Source organism: Larus michahellis, chromosome 4 (assembly GCF_964199755.1).
Source record: "Larus michahellis chromosome 4, bLarMic1.1, whole genome shotgun sequence".
Taxonomy (NCBI): Eukaryota; Metazoa; Chordata; class Aves; order Charadriiformes; family Laridae; genus Larus; species Larus michahellis.
This window is the reverse complement of record NC_133899.1, coordinates 565,203-585,618: the sequence shown is the minus strand read 5'-3', so window position 1 is coordinate 585,618 and position 20,416 is coordinate 565,203. Positions and strand designations below refer to the sequence as shown.

General features: G+C 48.6%; 1 protein-coding gene across 4 annotated transcripts in view; it reads left to right on the top strand.

Annotated features, from left to right (window-relative positions):
- ZFHX3 (zinc finger homeobox 3) overlaps nucleotides 1–20,416 on the top strand; it is a 512,235-nt gene that overhangs the window by 428,703 nt on the left and 63,116 nt on the right. For all 4 annotated transcript variants that reach the window (XM_074582606.1, XM_074582603.1, XM_074582604.1 and 1 more), the window contains one exon: nucleotides 3,968–4,199. In XM_074582606.1, the coding sequence (XP_074438707.1) occupies nucleotides 3,968–4,199 (232 nt within the window). The remainder of the gene's footprint in view (nucleotides 1–3,967; nucleotides 4,200–20,416) is intronic.

The window sequence follows — 20,416 nt, the reverse complement described above, 5'->3', positions numbered from 1 at the left end:
TTCAGCAGGAGAGTTCATTACTTGTCTAATAGTAGCAACACGGATCCTCAGTCCTGCTTACAACAGTCTCATCTCCAAAGAACGTAGTTTGAGTACATGGCATGGGGGTGAGGAGGACTGCCTGCAGCCAGGGAGATTAATACAGCTGTCGCATTAAATTCCATGATTATTGAAAAATACTGTGGGTGAGGCAGTGTTAGATGGGGGAAAGATAGATGGTGAAATAAAGAAAGTTCAGGGTATGTGAAGGATGGAGGTGGAGAGAAAGAAAAACTGAATATAGTGTCATTCTTTTGTTTAAAAATTAGATTTCCGTAGTCATAAGCTGTGAACTTTCATTACACTATTATTTATTAGAAGAAAACAATTCCAAGCCAGATGTTAGAGAGTGAGGGTTGGAAAGTCAGTCCATGAGTCTGGTGTGGGTCAGCTCGTCCCAGCGCACGCATGCTCACCCAGGCACCTCTCCTGCCCTGGCCGGTCCGCACCCCCAGCCTCCGCACCCCCTCCTGCCCTCCTCCATCCCTTCTCCTGCCCTCCTCCATCCCTTCTCCTGCCCTCCTCCATCCCTCCTGCCCTTCCCCAGCCCCAGCTAATGGCTGTGCTGAGGGGCTGTGGGCAGCGCTGGTGTGGACGCCACCTGCGCGCCTCCTCCTCCCTCCTCTCATGTTTGGGGGCCAGGGGCTGTGCACAGCCCCGAAGGCATTGATTGCTGTCTGCTGGCCCCCGGCGCTCTGCAGTGCGCATATAGCACAAGTTATAATTTTTCTTTTGCTTACTTAAACTGTCTTCATGTTCAGACCCTCCCAATGTGCCGACTTCTCCAAGCCAAACCCAGAGGAAGGGGGCGGTCGGTATGCAATACTCCCTAAACCGGCCCGAAACGCTTCTCAGGTATTCCTGTGGGGCAGGGCTGAATCCATCCTGGCTGCCGGCACGAGCACGGCCGCCTGGCGAGTGCGGTTTGGTACGGAGTCCCAACCCCAAAATAGCATTTTCCTTGTGAGAAGCTAAAGGCGAGGCTCCGGCAGCTAGGGTGCCTGTAACGGGTGAGGGACTGGTGCTCCACAGGTGAAGGTCGGGGCAGGCGGTGCAGGGGTTGTGGCAAGTGGAGGAGACGAGGTCTCTGAGCAGGATCGCCGCAGAGCGAAAGCGCAGCTTTGCCCAGAGACCCGAGCGCTTCCCAAATGGAAGACGGGTCAGATTTGGTTTGATTTGTGTGTAGGAATAGGTGTTGGGAGCAGTGCGGTGTTGTGCTGCGGTTAGCGTATGTGCAGGAACAGCCCACGTCCCCCTGGGAAGCTGTACTCATGAGCCGTATGGTTTCCATCAGAGCGTTCCTCTGTCTGTTTCTGATTTAAAGTGGAGCTTTGACTAAACCTGATCAATATTTTGCATGCCATGCGTGAAGAACCAGATGTTGGAAGTTTCCTATCGTTGAGAGGGAGGGGGCGAACACCCCCCCAGACTTGCAGAAATCAATGTTCTCTGACAGAAGTTGGTTGGTTTTCCTAGGAACAATATATTCCTTTGATTTTCAAGTTGATTTGTCTTCTAACAAGGTTCTGGTTTAATATTTTGAATTTGTTTCCTGTGATACGGATAAATTCTCGCAAGGGGAAAGCTTAACAGTATGATGGACAATAACTACACGCACTTGTCCAGCATTTCATCGCTTCCAGCAACTCACGGCTGGTACTTGTTCGTCTGTTGTGTTGTCCTAGTCTGGCCTGCTCCTTTCCTCTGTTGGGCGACTGATGGGAATCAGAGGTCGCGTCGTGTCAGGGGTGGACTTGGTGGCATTGGCACCCTCAGGTCTTGACTCCTCCAGCACGACAGGCAGGTGAAGCTGACGCAAGCACAAGGGATATCTGAACATACCTCGCGTGCATGGAGTGGGAGCAAAACAAGAACAGAAAACAAGACACGTTTATTAAACCGTTTAAAACAAATGTTTTCCTAAAATCCCCCTTTAAATGAGAGCAGTACAGATGTGCCTCTAGTTCCCACAGAGACCATGTCCTTAATATTTCCTTGAACCTGTGACCAGATTTTTCTCTTAATTGCTCACTGGGGGTTTCCTCTGCCTTCTCGCAGAAGCTGCTGCTGAGCCCGTTGGCACTTTCTGAGCTCGAATGTGGGGTTTGTAGGACGGGGGCTTCCCCGACGCGCCTCTCGACAGACGGGAGACGGGGCTTGCCATGCATCTCCTGGAGCGAGACCCCCAGCCTTCAGCGAGATGGGGCGTCAGGGAGGTTTTATTGCAGAGTTTGGATCTGAGCAGGGCAGAGCAAGGCTGGTTAAGCTGGGCCATGAGCGCTGGTCCTGCGGCTCTCGCGACTGGCTCGCTAACCTGAGCTTTTTATGTCTTAAGCCGTTTCTCTTTTTCTAGCTCAGGAAGAGGGTAATGCATGCAAACAATAGAAATGAGAGGGAGAAGAAGTTCTTATGAGGGAAAACAGCAAAAAATCTTTTGAGGGCACCAGTGGGATTAGTGCCCTGGTGGATTCTTCAAATATTACAGTGAATTTAATTAAATACATCGTGATCCCAAAAGAGGGTAGTCTAATTAGCCAGATCTAGAATACATTTATTCTCTTCCCTCGCCCTTCCAATCAGAAGCCTCAGCATCAGCTCCTATCCTATTTTTAATCATTCCTAGACTCAGAGGGCTCTCCTTCCTCCGTGTTAGCTAAGCACGCAGCGCTGGGTAATATGTGACTTTAATCTTATCTTAGCTGTAACTGAGACAATACTCGTCAGAATTTTTACCAGAAGGTCCTGGCTGCACGTAGGCAATATTTTTGATTGGCAAACCTTGAGATCACGTCCAAATCACCTTACTTAGGTGTCTTGGGTGAAACGCGTGGCAGGGAAAGAGTTCCATGAGAGGACTCAGAAGACAAAAAGGCCTTGGGGTTGGATGGTAGGAGGGATTATTGCTTAGCTGAAACGTAGGTGTGTGGTGGAAACACCAACTGGCCTTCGCGGAGGAGTCTTTTGTGTCATTTGACTTTGGTATCCGTTTTTCCTCAACTTGTGATAAGCCCTTACTGCGGGAACTGGGAACTCTCAGCCCTGACACTGCCCAAACTGAACGGAGAGAGCGAATTCTTCCCTCTGGTTTTAAGAACTAATTGCTGCATCCTTGGGATCTGTGACGTAAAATGGCTACTCATTTCCGTAGCGACATGAACCTCTGTGCCAGACAATTGATAGATTTTGTCAAATAATCAAGGTATAATACTCTCAAATTAGCTATATTGGCTGCGATAGCACAACTTCAGAGGGTGGCAAGATTATTTTTTTTTCCAAGTGCTAACCTCTCGCAGTGGTACCCAGCTGCATGCTCACCATTGGCTTTTCATTCTCCATCGCTGTCACGGCTGTCTTCCAGGCCAGGCTGCTGCTTTCTTCAGATCCAAGGGAGTAAAACCTAGATGCCAGGGAACGGAGCACTGGATGATGGATAGGATGGCACACGCTCTGGGCTCTGCTTCCATATGCTGTTTCCAGGACCTCTTGATCTAATGGGTTCATTGTGTTCTAGGATTGTTTTAGTTTTATTCTTCTTAGTTTTCAATGCGAATTTATCAAATTTAATTTTATCTGTTTGACATGAAGTTGGATCCCCTCCCAGGATAAGCTTTAAATATGAAAGAATTAGCCATGCGTAGGTCGTGAATAGTTGTTAATGTTGGATCAGGTTTTTTTCACTGAAGGAGATGATCTTGCCTATCTTGATTTTTTCTTCTGTGTTGGTTTCAGCGTGTTATGTTTTTTCTTGCTTCTAAGCACGAGAGCGCACGGTATCTTGAGAGTAAACAGGCTTGATCTTACTGCGCCTTTGTCAAAATGTGGTTTCTTACTTAATTCCCGGGTGGCTTTGAGCAATTTACAGTGGACTAACCCAGGGAGACTGGAGATAATGCAGGAAATTCACCTCTCTCTACTTTGTTCTTCACAGCACCTTCAGCATCACGAGAGCGGGGTTGAGGGTGAAAGCTGCTATTACCACTGTGTCCTCTGTAACTACTCCACCAAGGCCAAGCTGAACCTTATCCAGCACGTGCGCTCCATGAAACACCAGCGGAGTGAAAGCCTACGTAAGCTGCAGCGCCTCCAGAAAGGTCTCCCTGAAGAAGAGGAAGACTTGGGACAGATCTTCACCATCCGGAAGTGTCCCGCAGCTGAGGCCGGTGAGTGCTGCCTCCCTTGCATGAACAGGGTCGGCTCTTGGCTGCTCTCCCTCACAGGTTTCGACTAGCAGCATCAGATGTTCTGTGCAGTTTCGTGACAAGCTCGGTGACTTTCTTGTTTCTCTTCCCTGCTGTGGGGATGATGCTTATCGCTTATCAATAATATTTTACGGAATTCCCGGCCGCCCGGAGGTGGGACAAGACCCCTGTGTACCTGCAGCATCCAGCATAGCTTTGCTTCACCAGGCTTGTGGGTGGTGGCTCTGAAGCACCAAATACTTATGTGTGTGCTTCGTTCTGCTCGTCTAAGTGGTGCCCTCTGTTCCAGTGGGCTAAACACAAGTTTGACATGTAGAAGTGTGTGTATTGGTTCTGGTTAGTGTCTTAAACAGTGGAATATCGTGTTGAGTATCTAAAGATACCGTCACATTTGGACAAACTAGTCCATTGGACAACATTTGGACACCAAACTAGTGTACTGTACTTTTGGTAGATATTTTGCCACGTGTCAAGTGACGTCCTGAGCGCCAGTGCAAACCTGTATTGCAGCCACATTGGATTGGGAGGAGAAGCTGGTTGATCGGGGTGGGCAGGAGAAGGGACGAGTGTTTCTGTTTTCTGTGTCTCCTCTTGACAAGGATAAAGTGAAGGGCTTGGATGGAGCTTTTGCTCATACAGGAAGGACAGGTAATAGGAGAGGGATTGCAGCTGTGAATCTAGCAAGAGAAAATGTGCCTTAAAGGGGACAGTTAGGCTGGGCAAAAGAGAAATTGTACTTTGTTTGATCATTTGAAGGGTTAAGAAGTTTTTTTTATGTTAGGAAAAGCAAGATCTCATTAAGTCCTCTGCAGAGGGAGAAGGAGGAGAGCCTGCCCGAGTCGACTGGTGCATATGTTGTCAGGGATGTGAAGGTGCTGGAGCTGGGAGGATGCCAGCGAAAGCCTTCAAAACCCTCCTCTCAGCTTCAACGAGGATTTTCCTCCATGACCGCTGTAGAAATGGCTAAATCTTACAGAAAAGTGCTCTGAGGAACTGGCATTCTGCAATTAGTGCATACAGAGACAAGAAAAGTGATCTTAGCTTAAAGGCATTGAGCAAGGAAAGCAACACCAGCTGGAAGAGACTGTGTGTGGGTCTTAGAAATGTTTCTTGAAGTGACCTGGGTTGCATTGCTGTTACGCATGTTACTAACAAGGATCTGAAATATTTGCAGAACACCCAGAAAGTAAAACAGGAGATTTTTCATTAAGAGTTAAATTCAGTCTCATGGAAAAAAAGTGACCCATCTGTGAACTCGGTGGCCCAGTGGAGTCGAGGGCATGGAATATGCTTTCCCAAAGGTCACGGTGACAGTGAAAGCGCGCTGTGGTTGCCACACCATCCTGGAGGGGACAGCAGCTCTTACAGCCGTTCTGCTTCTCTGCGATGCTCCGCTGTAGAAAAACATTCCGATTTCGAAAGGATATGTTGACCAGTGTTGTACGGTTTGTGAGTTTTCTTAAAAGTAAAACGAACAGAGAGGAAAAACCATCTGTGCCCTTTTGTGATACACAGAACAATCTTGAAAACCTTTGCTTACTTTAGAAATTTTTGTTTACTTTGTCTTTTACTTTAGAAACCTTATCTTTCCCTGTATGTCCGCCAGGATTGTGACATTGCAGGTACTGAGAGTGCAGAAGGTGACTAGCTGAGAAGGAAAAGGACTTGTTGACCATTTTAAAAAATGTAATTTTTTTTAACTAAAAGGCTTGTCAAGTCGCTGAAAGGAAATCTCCATTTAAAAATGGAGATTTTTTTTCTTTTTTTTTTTTCCTTTTCAAATGGCTTGAGATAATTTCCTTTAAGCTTGTTGGTTCTTCAACGAAAACTTACAGCAAACAAGACACTAAGAATTTCTTTATCATATTTCTTTATCAGAAATAAGACTCTCTAGAATGCGACGGTGGGGGGACACCTCTGATCTGTTTTGCAGGTCGCTTTGACCTGAGATATTTAATTTCAAGCACTCTTCCAGTCCATTGTTGAGCAAGACAGCAGGCACACCTCGCTGGTGGCCGCAGGCACAAGGCCCGGTTATCCCTGCAGCGACGGCAGTCGGATTTGGGTGAGAAGCTGCAGTATCCCCGTGGGGGAGAACAGATGCTCTCATCTCCCCTTTATTCTGATCCTGCCACGGCATCAGAACATCAACTGGAATATAAAGCGGGGTGGCCCAGTCGTCCCAGGCTGGCAGCGGGGCTGAGGACATCTCCTGAGGGAGGATGCGTCAGGATGCCGCCAGCTGGAGCTGGGCAGCCCTGGGAGGTGCTGGTACCTCTGCTCCTGGGCATCGGGGCAGGCGGGGGCATCGCCTGGCACGCGGGGCTGCTCCTCGCAGCGAGCAGGGTTGGCCTCTTGCAGTGCACAACAATAACTTGTTTCTCGGCTTTGATTTATTCCGTGTAATTTCTTCATGCATAAAAAGATCTGCCTTGAACAGGCTGATCCTTCCCTTTTTTCTGTGATGTTTAAACTTCCAGTGTTATAAAATGCTGCTCTTATTTATTATTTAGCTGGCTGCCGTTATTTTTCAGTAGTTTCGGGTGTCAGCGATGTGTAGCAGGAATGCACATGTGCCTAGGCTTAAATTCACTCTTCTGACGTGTTTGGTTTTTCTTGGTTTTGAACTTTGCCAGTGTATTTGGCTGTTACACCCGTTCGGGAGAGCAGCTCGTTCTGCTCATTGAGGCTTCACTGAGGGTCTTCCCAGCACGATGCTGCCAGCGTGGGAAACGCGCTTCCACCGTGGCAGGGCTGCACTGCAGGTTTGCAGCTGGCTCTCTGCATTTCTTCCTCCTCCGTAATACGATGGTGTCTCTGTTGTATCCCCGTTTGGCTTTTATTGTTTTTTTTCTGAGAGCAAGGTGGACTTTCCTCTCTGCCTTTTGATGACAGTCTCTGGTGATAGCATATAACACAAGAAAGCCTTCCCTGTGTTTCAGACACGTTGAGCAAAAGTGTTTTTCTGATGTGACACGTCTCTGTCAGGGGGCCAAAAGGGATGCTGACTGTTTTGCTGGTTTGCTGCGTTACAAATGCAGTGGTTTGGTTTGCTGCTGCCGTTACTCCCTGGTAATCATCGCTGTGATTTTCTCTCCCCTTTTAGTTAATTGTATTTGTTTTGAATTCAGTTTCCCTACAAATACAATACCAGCTTGCATTTTTTTCCAAAGTCAGTCCCCTTTTGTTATCACTGCTCTTTCTGAGGACTGTTAAAACATTTCAGTCCTCGCAGCTTTTCTACCTTCTGCAAAACTCCTCCCTGGGAGGGTGGCCCAGCCCTGGACCAGCAGCCCGGGGAGGTTGTGGAGTCCCCATGCTGGGAGATGCTCGAAACGCGATGGGCAAGGACAAGGCCCTTCACCTCGTCTAGCGCCCGTCTTCTCTCCCTGTAGAACTGCAAGTGCTCAGGGCAGGGCGGAACTGTCAGAATACTGTTCCCTCCTTGTGCTGGTCTGGCTGGCCAGCTGCTGGGCTGCCTCAGAGGTAGCGTGAAACATCATCCCTCTCCTCGCTCTTCGGTCTGGTGCGCTGGGACCAAGAGCGAGCAGGCACGAGGGACCGCGTTGTAAGGGATCCTGAGTTTCCAGGGGACGGTGGGGTCCAGCCAGCTGCTGCTGCCTCCAGGAGAGACCCCTGGGCCAGCCATGACCGAAGGTGAGGTGTTGGCACATGGCAGCCACGATTGCTCCTGCTGCTGCTGGAGAAGTTTGTGGCTTTACTAGAAATGCTGAAAGATTCTTTATTGCTTTTTTTTCTTTCCCTAACTTCATCCAGTTTGTGCCAATCTCCTCATCCCCAGCTTTGCATAAAACTGCTGGTTGCAGTAAGGAAAGGTAGCTCAGCCTCATACTGTGGCCTTGTGTTAAGAGGGACCGTGCAGACCGAGCGAGTGGTGTATCCTTGTTCCCCTTCCCACTCCATCCCATTTGCTCTGTGGCAGGGAGCAGGTGCCGGGGTTAAATGCCGTGTCTCTCTGTGTGTAGGTACTCGCTGGTGTGTGCAAGCATGTAGGAAAAAGCATTGCTGTCTCTGGGGCGGTGCGTAGATATTTGCTTGTATAGATGCATCTCAATCTGTTGGAAAAGAGCGTCTGATCATACCTTAATTAGTCCTCTAACAATCTACAAAGGTCAGTGCCAATTGCCTGTTCATTTACATTTGTAATTGTGATGGTTCTTGATTGCACATTAGTTGCAACTCATTCCCTCCCAGCCCACAGAAAACACATGCAGCAGCCTGAGCAACAGCCTTGTAGACACAAGGACCTTTGTCTCTGCCTGTGCCAGCAGCGCAGCCTTCACTGGAACTTTTGTGTCTTTTATGGAAGAGAGCTTTAGAAGCTACACGCCACTTCCAGGAAAGGGATGATCAAGTTGTTGGCAGGGAAATTATATGGACATCAGGCAAGAAACCCAATCCTCCTTAAACTGGATAATTAAAGACAATTAAACTTTTCTGCTTGCTCTGAGAAATGTGCTAATTATGCAGGAGACAGGGAAGTGGGCCCAGGCTTGGACATTCAGCTGTTTTGTGTTGATGAGAAAGAACACAGCTTTAAGGGTGGGGGCTTATTTTCCTCTGTGGGGTATTTTTGGACATCTATTGCTGTAGTATCTGGGCTGCTGCCACTGCAGATGTCAGCCCCTTGCTGCAGAAGCATCTGTATAACGTTACCCATAAGCTAATTGATTTTTAATGATGGGGCTTTAGAGAAGAAAAAAAAAAAAACAAACCCATAATAAAAAACAAAACGTTCTCAAGATGTAGGGATGGATGCACTTATGACTCATTAGATAATGAGAAAGAAGAGTGAAACAACCTGCACCAAATTTTCGTTCTGGCTTTGAAAGTGTTTCCTTCTAGAAGGCACAGAGTCCAGCAGCCCGTTTCGTAACTCGGACAGCCGTGCGCGGAGTAGCCGGTCCGGAGCGGGATGGCCGCTTTGTCTCCAGCGCGTGTTGCCCAGAGATGTACGCAGTCCTCTGCTCACCCTGTCCCATCACTCTATACATGCCGTCCACACGGTTGTGGATTTGTTACAGCCCCGGCTGCTGAGCCTGTTTGTCCTTAGGCAAGTGCCGTCCATAATTAATCTGTTTCCTCCCTTACCTGTTTCTCCTGACTCTTCCCGTTTTCCATCTCTGTCTGCTCTCCCTTTCCGTAGCTGTCCTCCTGTGGGAGGAGCAGAGGAGGGTTTGCTCACTCTTCCCGCTCTGTAGGACAGAAGTCCATCAGGCCTCCATCGGATGTCTGCGTTCCTCACCTGCACCGGAGTCCTGGGCGTCCCTGGCTCGGGACTGCTGCTTTGTGCAGCTGCTCGGGTCAGGGTCCGCCACACTCCTCAAGTCAGGAGGAAGACCTGATGCTCACGGTAAGCCTGACCTGAGCAGAAGTCCCTCAGGTGGAAACACTTCATGCTTGGGCTCTGCAGGAGATTAACTAGATCCGGAAGGGTCAGGTGGAGCTGAGGCAAGAGACCACCTAGAGTTTTACGATGCCCAGGAGCTTCATTTTGATCATCCTCTTGTATGAGCCCTGAATTTGTTGACATCTTTGAAGGGAAACAGAGATTTTAGCAGATGTAAATGCAGAGGAAAATTTGCATGGCCAAGGAGTTGTGCTGGTGTCAGGAAGCTGTGCAGTCCCTCTGTGGCTGGAGAAGAGGTTCCTGCCCTGCCACACGAGCAGCTGAGGCTCAGACCACCCCGTCTTGTCCAAGGAGGTAGCAGAGCACACCGAGGAAAAGGTGCGCGCCTTTCTCCTTCTCCTTTTCCAAGGTATTTCGAGTACTGCAGTCTGGGCACGATCTGTGGAACTGCTGAGAATGCTTTTGAAAAAAACAACAGCAAAGTATATGGCAAGTGAGCCCAAAAAAGTCAAATTTGTTGATCTTTACAGTTGTACTGGAGACCGTTACAAAGCTCTGGGACGAATAAGATGACTTGTGGAAAAATCATGTAATATTTAGTGGGAAATGCTGACCATTTCTCAACTCTGTGAGTCATCCTATAGACTATTTTACAAAGCTTTGTGTCCTTAGTGTGGAAATCTGTAGGAAAGCTAAAAATAAATTCAAAGAATATCTTCTATTCAGTGCGGCTCTAGATTTTTTTTCCTTAGCACCATATACTTCTGGAGAACCTTTGTCCTTGCAGATATGGGAGTGTTCCCCTAAAACCAGGCTAAGCCAGCCAGAGTAGTTTTTGAAGAATTATTGGGAATAATTGGGAATCCCATCCTGGGAAGGGATGCTGCACCATTGCACCGCAGAGAACCGATCCCCTATGGTGGACATGCTGTTTCAGCAATCCTACTAACCTCTGCCAAATCCTTAGCAGCCATCCTCTTCCAACACACAAAGTCATTGTTGGGGCCCTCGCGTGTGAAGACTGAGGGCAGGCTCCCTGGAAGCCGTTGCTAAACTCGGCCAAGCGCAGTCAAAAGCCCCTTTGTTTGGGCAGGAAAGGGGCTGGAGCGGGTGTCAGCGGGAGGATCGCTGCCTGCCCGTCTTCCCCTGCCTGGCCTTGCTGGAGCATCCGTGCCGCTCGCCCTGCCAGCAAACAGCGAGGGACCAGCCACTCTCCCCGCTCCAGACAGGTTGATTACAGTTATTTAGAGGAATATCTTTACTCTAAAGCTCTGTTCTGGTAACCCCTTAAAAGCTGCTGGATCCCAGAGCTCCCTGGGAGGAGGGGATACCCCATGGCTCCTGCTTTTCCCCTCTCTCTGTCCCCCCGGGCAGAGACGGGTGCACTGTCCATCCATGTCTTCCTTGTATTTCAGCATTCGACCTTCTGAAGGGCTGCAAAACGTAGACTGAAATCAGGATGTGAATTTTTAATGAAACCAAGTATGTAAACAGAACTGAGGTATAGCTAGAGCAGTTGCCAGATGAGAAAAACCCATGTGGTTTAAAAATAGTAGTTACCAAACTCAGCTTGGCTCTGCCTGTGGTGCTTGCAGACGGCTGGATGCTCATATGGTGCTTGCACCTCTGTTTTCACTCTGAGTCATATGAAACACTTTGCTAATGTTCCTCTTTCTAAAAGCAGCTTTGTAGCTGCACCAGGGATGCGAAGGCAGCGGCGGCAGGAGAGAGGTGATGGTAAATGGGAACGGAAGCAAGTTCCCGTGTGATCGGGAGCAGATTTATTCATTAAACACTCAGGATGTGGTTTGCAGTATGAAGTTTTCTCTTAAACAAAAAGTTTCTATTTAGCAGAAGGGAGGCTTGATGTCAGCCACACTTGTCGGTTTCAATTTGTGACTTGGAAGTCCCACAGAATGCGTTATCTTCTTCCCCACGGCCGAAGCGTTACTCTCCGAATTCCCCTCTCTCCTACCCAGGCTCTCCAGTTCCTTCCTTCCCTTGGTGGTTCTGCCCTGGACTTAGGAATTGTGATCAGCCCAACAGTAGAATGAAGTGAAACGAAGAGCGGAGAAAGGGATCTTCCACAGAAACCTCCTGTGAGGGAAACCATCCTGTTGTTTTCCCACCTCGAAGAGCGGGCAGCCATGCAAGGCATTTCTCATTCACAGCCATCGAGCATGGAGTCATTATTAATGTAGTTTGTTACAACAGGGATGTGAGATGCTCCTTTGGAGTGGATTTTTCATCATGATTGCAGGCTCCATACTTCCAGTGGAACTTTTAAGACTTTTGAAATGAAAATGGGTTATGCCAAATGATATTCCTCCCTGCTTGAAATAACTCAAATTTATTAAGATCTGATGTCCTCCACTTGGTCTCAATTAAAGAAAATGTGGTCATTGCTAATGCTGCAGAAACATGCGTGTTGCTCTCCTACATCTGATAGAGGTAATGGAGGGTTTCAGAAAGGAATAATTAGTTTGCTTTTGTAAGCCTCTCTCCACTTTTCCATGGGACTTAATTGCATGCAACAATTAAAAACTTCTCGAAGCAGATTACTTGTACGGTGCCTGCAGGAGAACAGTGTAGAGACTGTATACTACAGCGTCTACCAACCAGAAGCACACAACTCTGGCTCTGCTGGTGATGCACAGATTTATCTGTCTGGAAAATGCCGCCCTTGCAGAAGGCTAGGGAAGAGCAATGTGTGAGGTGCACGCTGAGGGATTTGGTGTAAAATTCCCACCTGGTGCAAGCAAGAGTTCCAAATGATGTTCTGCATACCATCTCCTCCCATTGCCCCTGCCTCTTATGGCTGGAGAAGCTCGTCTGGTCTTGTGCTGCTGCCAGCCACCCTCTCCTCCTCAAAACGAGATTCCTTCCTCTGGTGTTTAACAGCTAACCTCCTTTCACGTGCTTCCCCTTGCCATTTCCAGGCTTGTCCTTGATTGACACATTTAATAATCTGCCAACCCAAATGACAATCTGAGCTCCTGTGTGCAAACATCAAATGCTGCCCAGCTTCATTAGCTTCTCTCGGGCTTTTTACCTCCCTCTTACTCCCTGCAACCCAATATTGTCTTTTCCCAATATGTTATCTGTAACCCCCTGAAGGCAGCAGCCTGCTCAGTCTTTGTTTCCGAAGCGTTGCGTGTAAATCCAGCCAAGTCATCAGTACGTGAATCGTCAAAGAGGTGCTCGGTGCGCGCTGCAGCAGGTAGTGGGGAGGGGGCCAGGAGGGCCGTTGGGTGCCCGGTCGCGTGCACCCAGCTTTGTGCCGGGGGCTGTTTCCTACAGCTGGGGGTGTGCAACAGCTTTGTTGTCTAAAGAGGAAATCCATTTCTGTCATCTCATCCTCAGACATAGGGAGTAAGACAAGATATTGTCCTGTTTTGAGAAAACATTCACCCACGGTGCAATAACACACGTGAAATAGCAACAAAGAGGAAAACAGCTCCTGGCGATATGTATGTTAAGCTGATTAAACTTGCAGTTCCCCTTTACTGCAGCATTTCTGATCTCTGTGCCAACCCCACCAAATACCCCCACATGCAGGATTATCATCTTGTTTTCCAAGATCTCATGTCATGTGTGTTCATTTAAAGCAGGAGGACAGCTTGTTGCGTTCCCCTTTGTTGTTCTGCTGAACCTTGGAATTTTTTCATTCTTTTGTGGATTGAATGGCTTAAGGACCTTTTACCTTTCCGGCAAGTTCGTGATGGGAGTCGCAGTGTTTCTGCGCAGGGTCTCCTCTGGAGGATGTCCAGAGGCCAGGTGGGTAGCAAACTCTCTCCTTCATGCTTGGACTGAGATGCAGGTGGAAACTTTGGGTTCTGCTTTAGTTTCATATTGCTTTAATTGTTATCAAAATCCAGCAACCATACATCTCGCAGCCATGGGCTGGGGTTGCTTTACACAGTTAGCTCCTTCGGAAGGTCTGACGATATGCGGAGAGCCACATGCTTCAAGAAAGTCGGTCCCTTTCGGGGACTTCTGAATACGCATAAGGGGACTTCTCTGTCCCAGCAGTCTTCTGTAGCATGATTTGTACCTGTTCCCTCCTTGCGTCCTTTTGCCTGCCCAAATTTTAGAGAACGCTATTCCCGTCCCAGCAGCGTCTTTCTGTCTTTGTGTATATGGGATACCATGGGACTGTTGAGGTCGGGCTTTGCAGAATGCAGGGGTAAAGTTGGTTCCCCTTTAATATCTGGCAGAGCCAGATTTCCTTTGTTATTTATTTTTTTGGGTTGGTTCTGAGTTTAAAGTAAAAAGCAGTTGTGCCTTAGCTCTGTTTTGACCAACCAGCAGTGAATAGATAATCTCTAAAGGATATGAAAGGTTTAATCATTTTAATTTTGTTTTTATTAAAGTTTATCGTGACTTTTTTTCATGTGCCCCTGGTAAAGCAGGGGGGTAACAGAAATCTGCACAAACCCCCAAGCATTCGCTTAATGAAACTCTCTAATGGGAGGCGCCTGGCGGGAAGGAAGTGGTTAGATAGCTGGGCTGGGGAAGGCAGACCAAAGGCACGCTGTAATATCACTGAAACGTGGCAGGAATCTCATAAACGCCCCATCTAGCTCCAGCAGACACTTGTCACTGGGAGCTCATGGCTTTCATTAAGCAGAAAGAGAGGAAGCTCTGACGGCTGACTTGTTCCAGAATGTTTTTCTTGTTCGGCTACATCTTAAAGCCCTTTCCACTTAAGAAGAGCAAAGGGGAAAACATCACCAGATGCTGTAGTAAAACACGAGGCAGCTCCTGGTCCGTCTCCTACTCTGCTGGTTTTTTCTCTCCACCAAAACAAACCCCAGAGCCACACTGAAACAGAGCACAGCGTCTCTCCTGAGCCCCAGCAGCTGTTGTTTCCTTTGGGACAGAAGAGTTGCGTCCTTGTCCCTACGGTCTCGCCCTTGGTACTGAGTTTGGTCACCAAACGCTCTGCTGCCAGTGCCGGCTGCACTTTCTGCTTCTCTCCGGTTTCACTTTTCTCCTCTCTCCCTTCCAGTTTTAGAATAGGGAACTCTTTTCTCGAGGACTTTAAGGTGGTTGTTGCAGTGCTGCAGGTTAACTTCAAGACTGAAGGACCCTCCCTTTTTGGGGTGAATCAGTAAAGCCTTGCGGACATTGCAGCTTGAACAGCAGTAGATACTGCAGCCTAGTCTCAAGATGCGTTGGAGAAGGGTTAGAGTCAGTGTGGGTGACACAGGATTCATATTATCAGCAAATTCAGCTCATGTTTAAAGTCTTATCAGCACAACCGTGATCCCTCTGTCCAAACCTTGCACTTGTTCAAGTGCTGTGTCTGACTGAGCCCCCTGCTTTGACATTCTGGTGGTAAGGAGAGAAGGAAACCTTCCAGAAACTTGGACACATGCTCCAGCAACTGTTCTTCCACTGCCAACCCTAATTTATGTTGTTTATCTCCATAGTACTACATGGTAGCAGCTCGTCTCCAGTATCTTTCCTACAGGTTTGACTGTTCTAGCCATTGCTGAACTCTGCTGTTTTCTCCCTTTTTACACTACTGGCCTTCAAATTAAATATATCTGAAATGAACATGCCTTTTTCTGTGTCAACAGGCTAATGAGTTTAGAGACTTGCCTCACGTGCATGCTCTTGTTGGTGTATTAGCTCAGAGTCTCTTTCCCTGTTCTGAAAGGGGCTGGAGCTCCAGCACAGAGCTCCGTGTGAATTGCTGATACCTTGATACCCTCTTTCCTACTAATTTGCCCAGTGAGACATTAGGTGGGGACAGTGGCAGAAAGAAAAGTTCAGTCGTGTTCAACTGGGCACAGGCTTTTGTTCAAAGGCAAGGAGGATGTTTAACTTGTTTATAAGTAAACAGCGGAGTAGGGTGAGGAGGGGCTGTGAGAGGGAAGCTGCCTGCCAGGCTTCATGCTCAGGCCCGTGCTGAGGAGCTGCTGTGTGACACGGTCCAGCACCTGGGCTTGGCAGCTGCTGATTCCTGGCGGTAATTACTGACACACAACAAGAACTCTGCTTCAAACCAACTGCCTCGCCAGACTCCGTGTGAAACAGACCAAACCTCCAGCCTGGCCCGCCAGCGCTGCTCGTGCTCCCTGGGTTTTGCTCTGCTCCTCGCGTGGAGGTGCGGCCATGCCCCAGTGCAGCACCCCGCTGTCCGGCGGGGCATGGCCGGCAGACAGACCTTCCCAGCCTTATGCCGCCTGCCCGGTTGTGCAGCCGCAGCACAGAAGGGTGCTGGGCCTGTCCCAGGAGGAGAGGTAGGAAATGGAAGCAGGACCCCAGTCTGCCAGATGGTACTTCAGGGTTTGCTGCAGCTCCACACACACTTAATTTTGGTATCTCTCTGGTGAGCAGCCTCGAGCCTTGACTAATGAGTCCTGAAGAGCACTGGTAGGCTTGGGAGCGTGGTGCTCTGCTGGTTTGTCTCTGCTCGATCGTACGGGCTTATCCTTAAGGAGCGTCACAGGCTGAGACGACTTCCCTGGGGTGGGGTTTGCCTTGGCCACGTGCGTGTTTTGTGTCACGGCAGCACCTCTGTGAGATGGCAGAGTTTCCAGGCGTCCCTTCTGCTCAGCTGTTTCCTGCCCATCTGCACGCGTCGTCAGTAGTGAAACTTCCTGGTTGATTTCTGTGATGGGGGATAAAAATGAAAGCTGTGCTTGAAGCCAGGCGTCTTCTCCAGACTTGTGACCGAGTTTGTGAGTGCTGCTGTTCAGGATCAGAAACAGGGTTGATTCCTCTCTGACACTGACACCAACGAGGTGTTGTGATGCCACCGGTTCTGGCCAAGGACTGCAGTTCCCTTTCTAGAGGAAGCATTAGCAGAGCGTCAGGAGGTGGTAGGCAAGAGCTTGCCAGCTCAAGGGGACCCAGACATGCCTCTGAAGGTCTCCCTCTGTAATTGATAGCTCATACGACCCAGTTTGACAGGATGCTCCTAGGCAGAAATGCCAAGTTTATTTTTCTTCTACAGTTCCGTGCAGTGTAAGAAGAACAGGAAAAGATGTTGTGGGATGGTTTGTGTTTCTTGAGAGGTACGTACACAGGCTGGATGGAATCTCCCTCAGTGCAGCTGTCATTCTGTATTTTTCTGTTTCTCCTGAAAATGTTGCGCTTTTCTATATAAGGGTTCTTTTAAAAGGATTTCTGAGCAAATCTAAGCATAGAGCTCTCCCTGAGACTGGTTGAGGCAGTACCAGGTGTCCTGGGCTGTGGCAGCGTGTCCCAGAGAAAGCAAATCCACGCTTTCTGCAAAGGAGGAAACTACGTGGTTTGAATGGATGCAAAGGATGCCTTTATGGAACGGTTTCTGTTCCTCACACGGGACATTTACACCAGATTTCTGGTCTCCAGCTCCATCTTTTCATCAGAGAGGAAATTGCAAGACAAGATCTCTTCATAACCTCCCCCTGTGGTGCTGTTGCATCACTAGTTTTAGCAGAACCTGCCTATGCATTTTCTGAGGTGGACAAAGTTACATTCGCTTCTCAGTGTCAGTGAGAACTTCTGTCCAGATGTTTACTGTAAATAGTAACGGAAAAGTCACTGAATGAGCCAATGGAGGACGTAAGTCAGGGTCCAGAAGCAACCTTTGGGCCTTGGATTAGCAAAGACACTAAGCCCACATTAGCTTTGTCCTTGATGTTTTAAACATTTTTGATTTACAGATTATAAAAATGTTGCTAATTTGTTTCAGCAGTTCTCAGAGATTTTAAAAGATGGGACTGAAACTCCAGAAGTCTGGACAACTTCGCAGTTTTGGCATGGATCAATAAAAATAAGTTACTTCTCAATTTAGGGTTTCATCCATGGAACAAGAAGAATATCTGCTTACTCTTCAAGGTGGTTGTGAAACTGAATTCCTTGAAGTTTGCCATGTGCTTTTCAGTCCTTGGAAGGGAGAGGCACAGTCCCTTCCCTTGGTCTTTCCTTCAGGTCTTCAGAGGCAGAAAATTGTCCTTCCAAGTTCCAAACCTGCAAGGAGAGTACTCTCAGCCATGCCACTTCTTGTTGCAACCAGTGCAGGCTTCTCTTACGGCTGGTCAGCAAAAGCCGTTCCAAAGAGAGAAAGCAAGCATGGGAGAGCTTTTCCAGAGCTTGCACACCGAGACCTGTAGCATCAGCATGCTCATGTGCCATCCTGTTTGGAATGTGAATTTGAAGCTTGTTGCCACTGAAGATGCTGATTTTGGGTTACAGTGTAGGATTCGTTGCCTGGTACGAGAGATCCATTTGTTTATAAAAGCTGATGCAAGTCCACAGGGTCATGCTCAATGCTGGAAGAAAACATCCTGCACTTTTCCTCCCTTTGGGGAATATCCCTGCAGAGCATCAGTTCTTTTCCTGTTTGTTTCTGTCTTTTCCCTGTCCTGATTCTCTCATACTTCATTCTGCTGCAGGAGGACGTGTCTGATGGTCTTTATCTAACTAGCGAGACTGAAGGAGAGAGTCTGACCTAAACGAAAAAGTGCTTTGAGACTTGGAGATCTTTGTTCAGAGGAGTTTGTTTCATTCCACCTATGAAAATGGAAAGTATTCTCATCCTGCAGCTCACTTGTTAGGATTATAGACTTCATTGCAAGAGATACAGAGCATTGTTTCTGAAATTGATTTTGTTTTTCTTTAAGAGCCATAGGCAAAATGAGATCATATACGTTACCAGTGGGGTATTTGTGAAACAAGGTTCTACAGCAGCTGGTACAGGGCTAGAGGTAACCCCTGGCCTGACCCACTCCAGCGTTTTCACTGCTGTTAAGTGTAATTCGACGTGCACGTCAGAACACTCTCCTGTGCACTTGATAGTGGTCCGGTATTTGCCTGTATTTCTCAAATATACTTGCTTTGTTTCCCTTCTGTAAGGCCTGTCGATCCTCTGGTGGTGACGTTAAGGTCCTCAGAACTGCCTAAGAAGGAGGTACCAGACGCATTTATTTTTCCACAGAAAACTTGAGATTGTTTCATAATGTGTCTGCCAATGCCAGTGTCTTGCTCTGGCCGCTTCAGAAGGAAATTTGGGGACCCATAAACAAATAATAACCTACTTCAAATACGGGTCTCATCTTTATTCCTACTAAAATTTAGTTCATGCCCTTAAACAAGAGGGTTTCTATTTCTTCCAAATAGTCAGTTTGCTTTTCTAAGTTGTACATCTTGATGCCCTTGCCATATATTTTGTTTTGACCTCAATGATTTCTTGAGGCCGTGAGTTCCAAAGGTTAATTGGGAGCTGTGTGAGAAAGCATTATCAGTATCTGCTTCAAATTTGCATTTTTTCCATGTTCATGGTGAGTCCTCCAGAGACTGGAGGATGAGAGAAGCCGTACAGGTCCAACTTCCTTGAACCAACCTTCATTTGGATGCTCCTGTCAAGGCCGCCTTATTTTTTTTCAGACCAAGCAGCCCTAATCGTCTCTCCCTTTTCTGTGTAGGTACCTCTTCCTACGCCTTTTCAGCGTTTTCATTCATCTGTGGCCACTTCATTAAATAACTGGCAGTGTTTAATTTTTTTTGTCTTGTCCCACACATACCCTAACGTGTTGTTTCCTTCCCATGCAGTGTGTCAGATGCAGGTTTCCTTTGGTCTGCCTGCAGGGATGTCCTGGCCTTTCCGAAGCTGGCAGGATGCACCACGTACATCTGCACTTAATGCCCCCCTGGTCCTGCCTTGGACCCCGAGCCCTTAAATCTCGGATTTCTTCTGGAATGGTGTGTGCGGGGCCCCTGCACGGCCCCTGCTATCGCTCACCAGGCTCAAAGGGGCAGAAAGTGGGGATGGACTGAGCGTGACTTGCGAGCGTTTTTCTTTGCTTTTCTGATTTGCTGGTATTCATGCAGGGCAGACGCTTCTCCTTTTCTGGGAACTGCCCTCTCATTTGGTTACCAATTAAGCTGAAGCGTTCTGGCCTTTTCCATCCTCCTTTTTATTGTTACGAAGGGTGAATTAGGGCTTGGTGTTTAGGATTGTTCTCTGGCCTCCGCTGCTACTTTGCTGCCTCCTTTGTGGCAAAACAATGGCATTAATTTTGGCCTTTGCAGGCAGGCAGGCAATCTGGCAGCGCACAGTGCCTGTCCGTTCCACTTCACTTGTGCAGCCACCTCTCCTTTCCACATCACCTACTCACTTTTCTCCTCCTATTCTTTTTTTTCCCTTCCCTTTTGTGCGTGCGTGTGTGTGTGTGTGGTGTGGAGGATTGCTCAGAGTTTATTTTGTTCCAGTCTGGAAGGGGTTAGAGGTCGCAGCCTGGATGCCGAGCGAAGGGAAGCAGGCATGTGGGCAATACGGCGTGAGCAGACCTTCCCCTGCTGTGCCTCCTTCCCTGAGCCAGCGCCTCGCCAGCCGTGGTGGGTCTGATGAGATTCGGGGAGTGGGAGACGGGTTGTGCCCCCGCCCCCCCCCCATTACCCCTTCACCCGACGGTCCCTCTTCCAGGGCCTCAAGCAGTGTCACGAGAAGGCAGTGACGTGGGGAGGATGGAGAGCCTCCTGGGTAGGGGCAGAGGGGTGCTGACAATGCCCTGTAGCAGCAGGAGCACGGGTGACGCTGGGGGATCCCCAGCACGCAGTGTCCCCCTGCAGCATCAGCCACGGGAGAGCGGGGACTTGGCAGGGGAGGGAGTCCGGCTGCTCTGCTCTGCCATGCCCCTGAGTGCGGCATGAGCCCCGGTGCACCCTGCTCAGAGAGGTCCCCGTGGGTGTTTGTGGGCTGGGTGCAGGGCATCAGTGCTGTCTGTGCCCCGCCAGCACTCTGTGGTCCCTTTTACCCCCCTGGGCATCGCTTCCAGGTGGCCTTTGCCTAAACTCAGGAGGGTGGCTG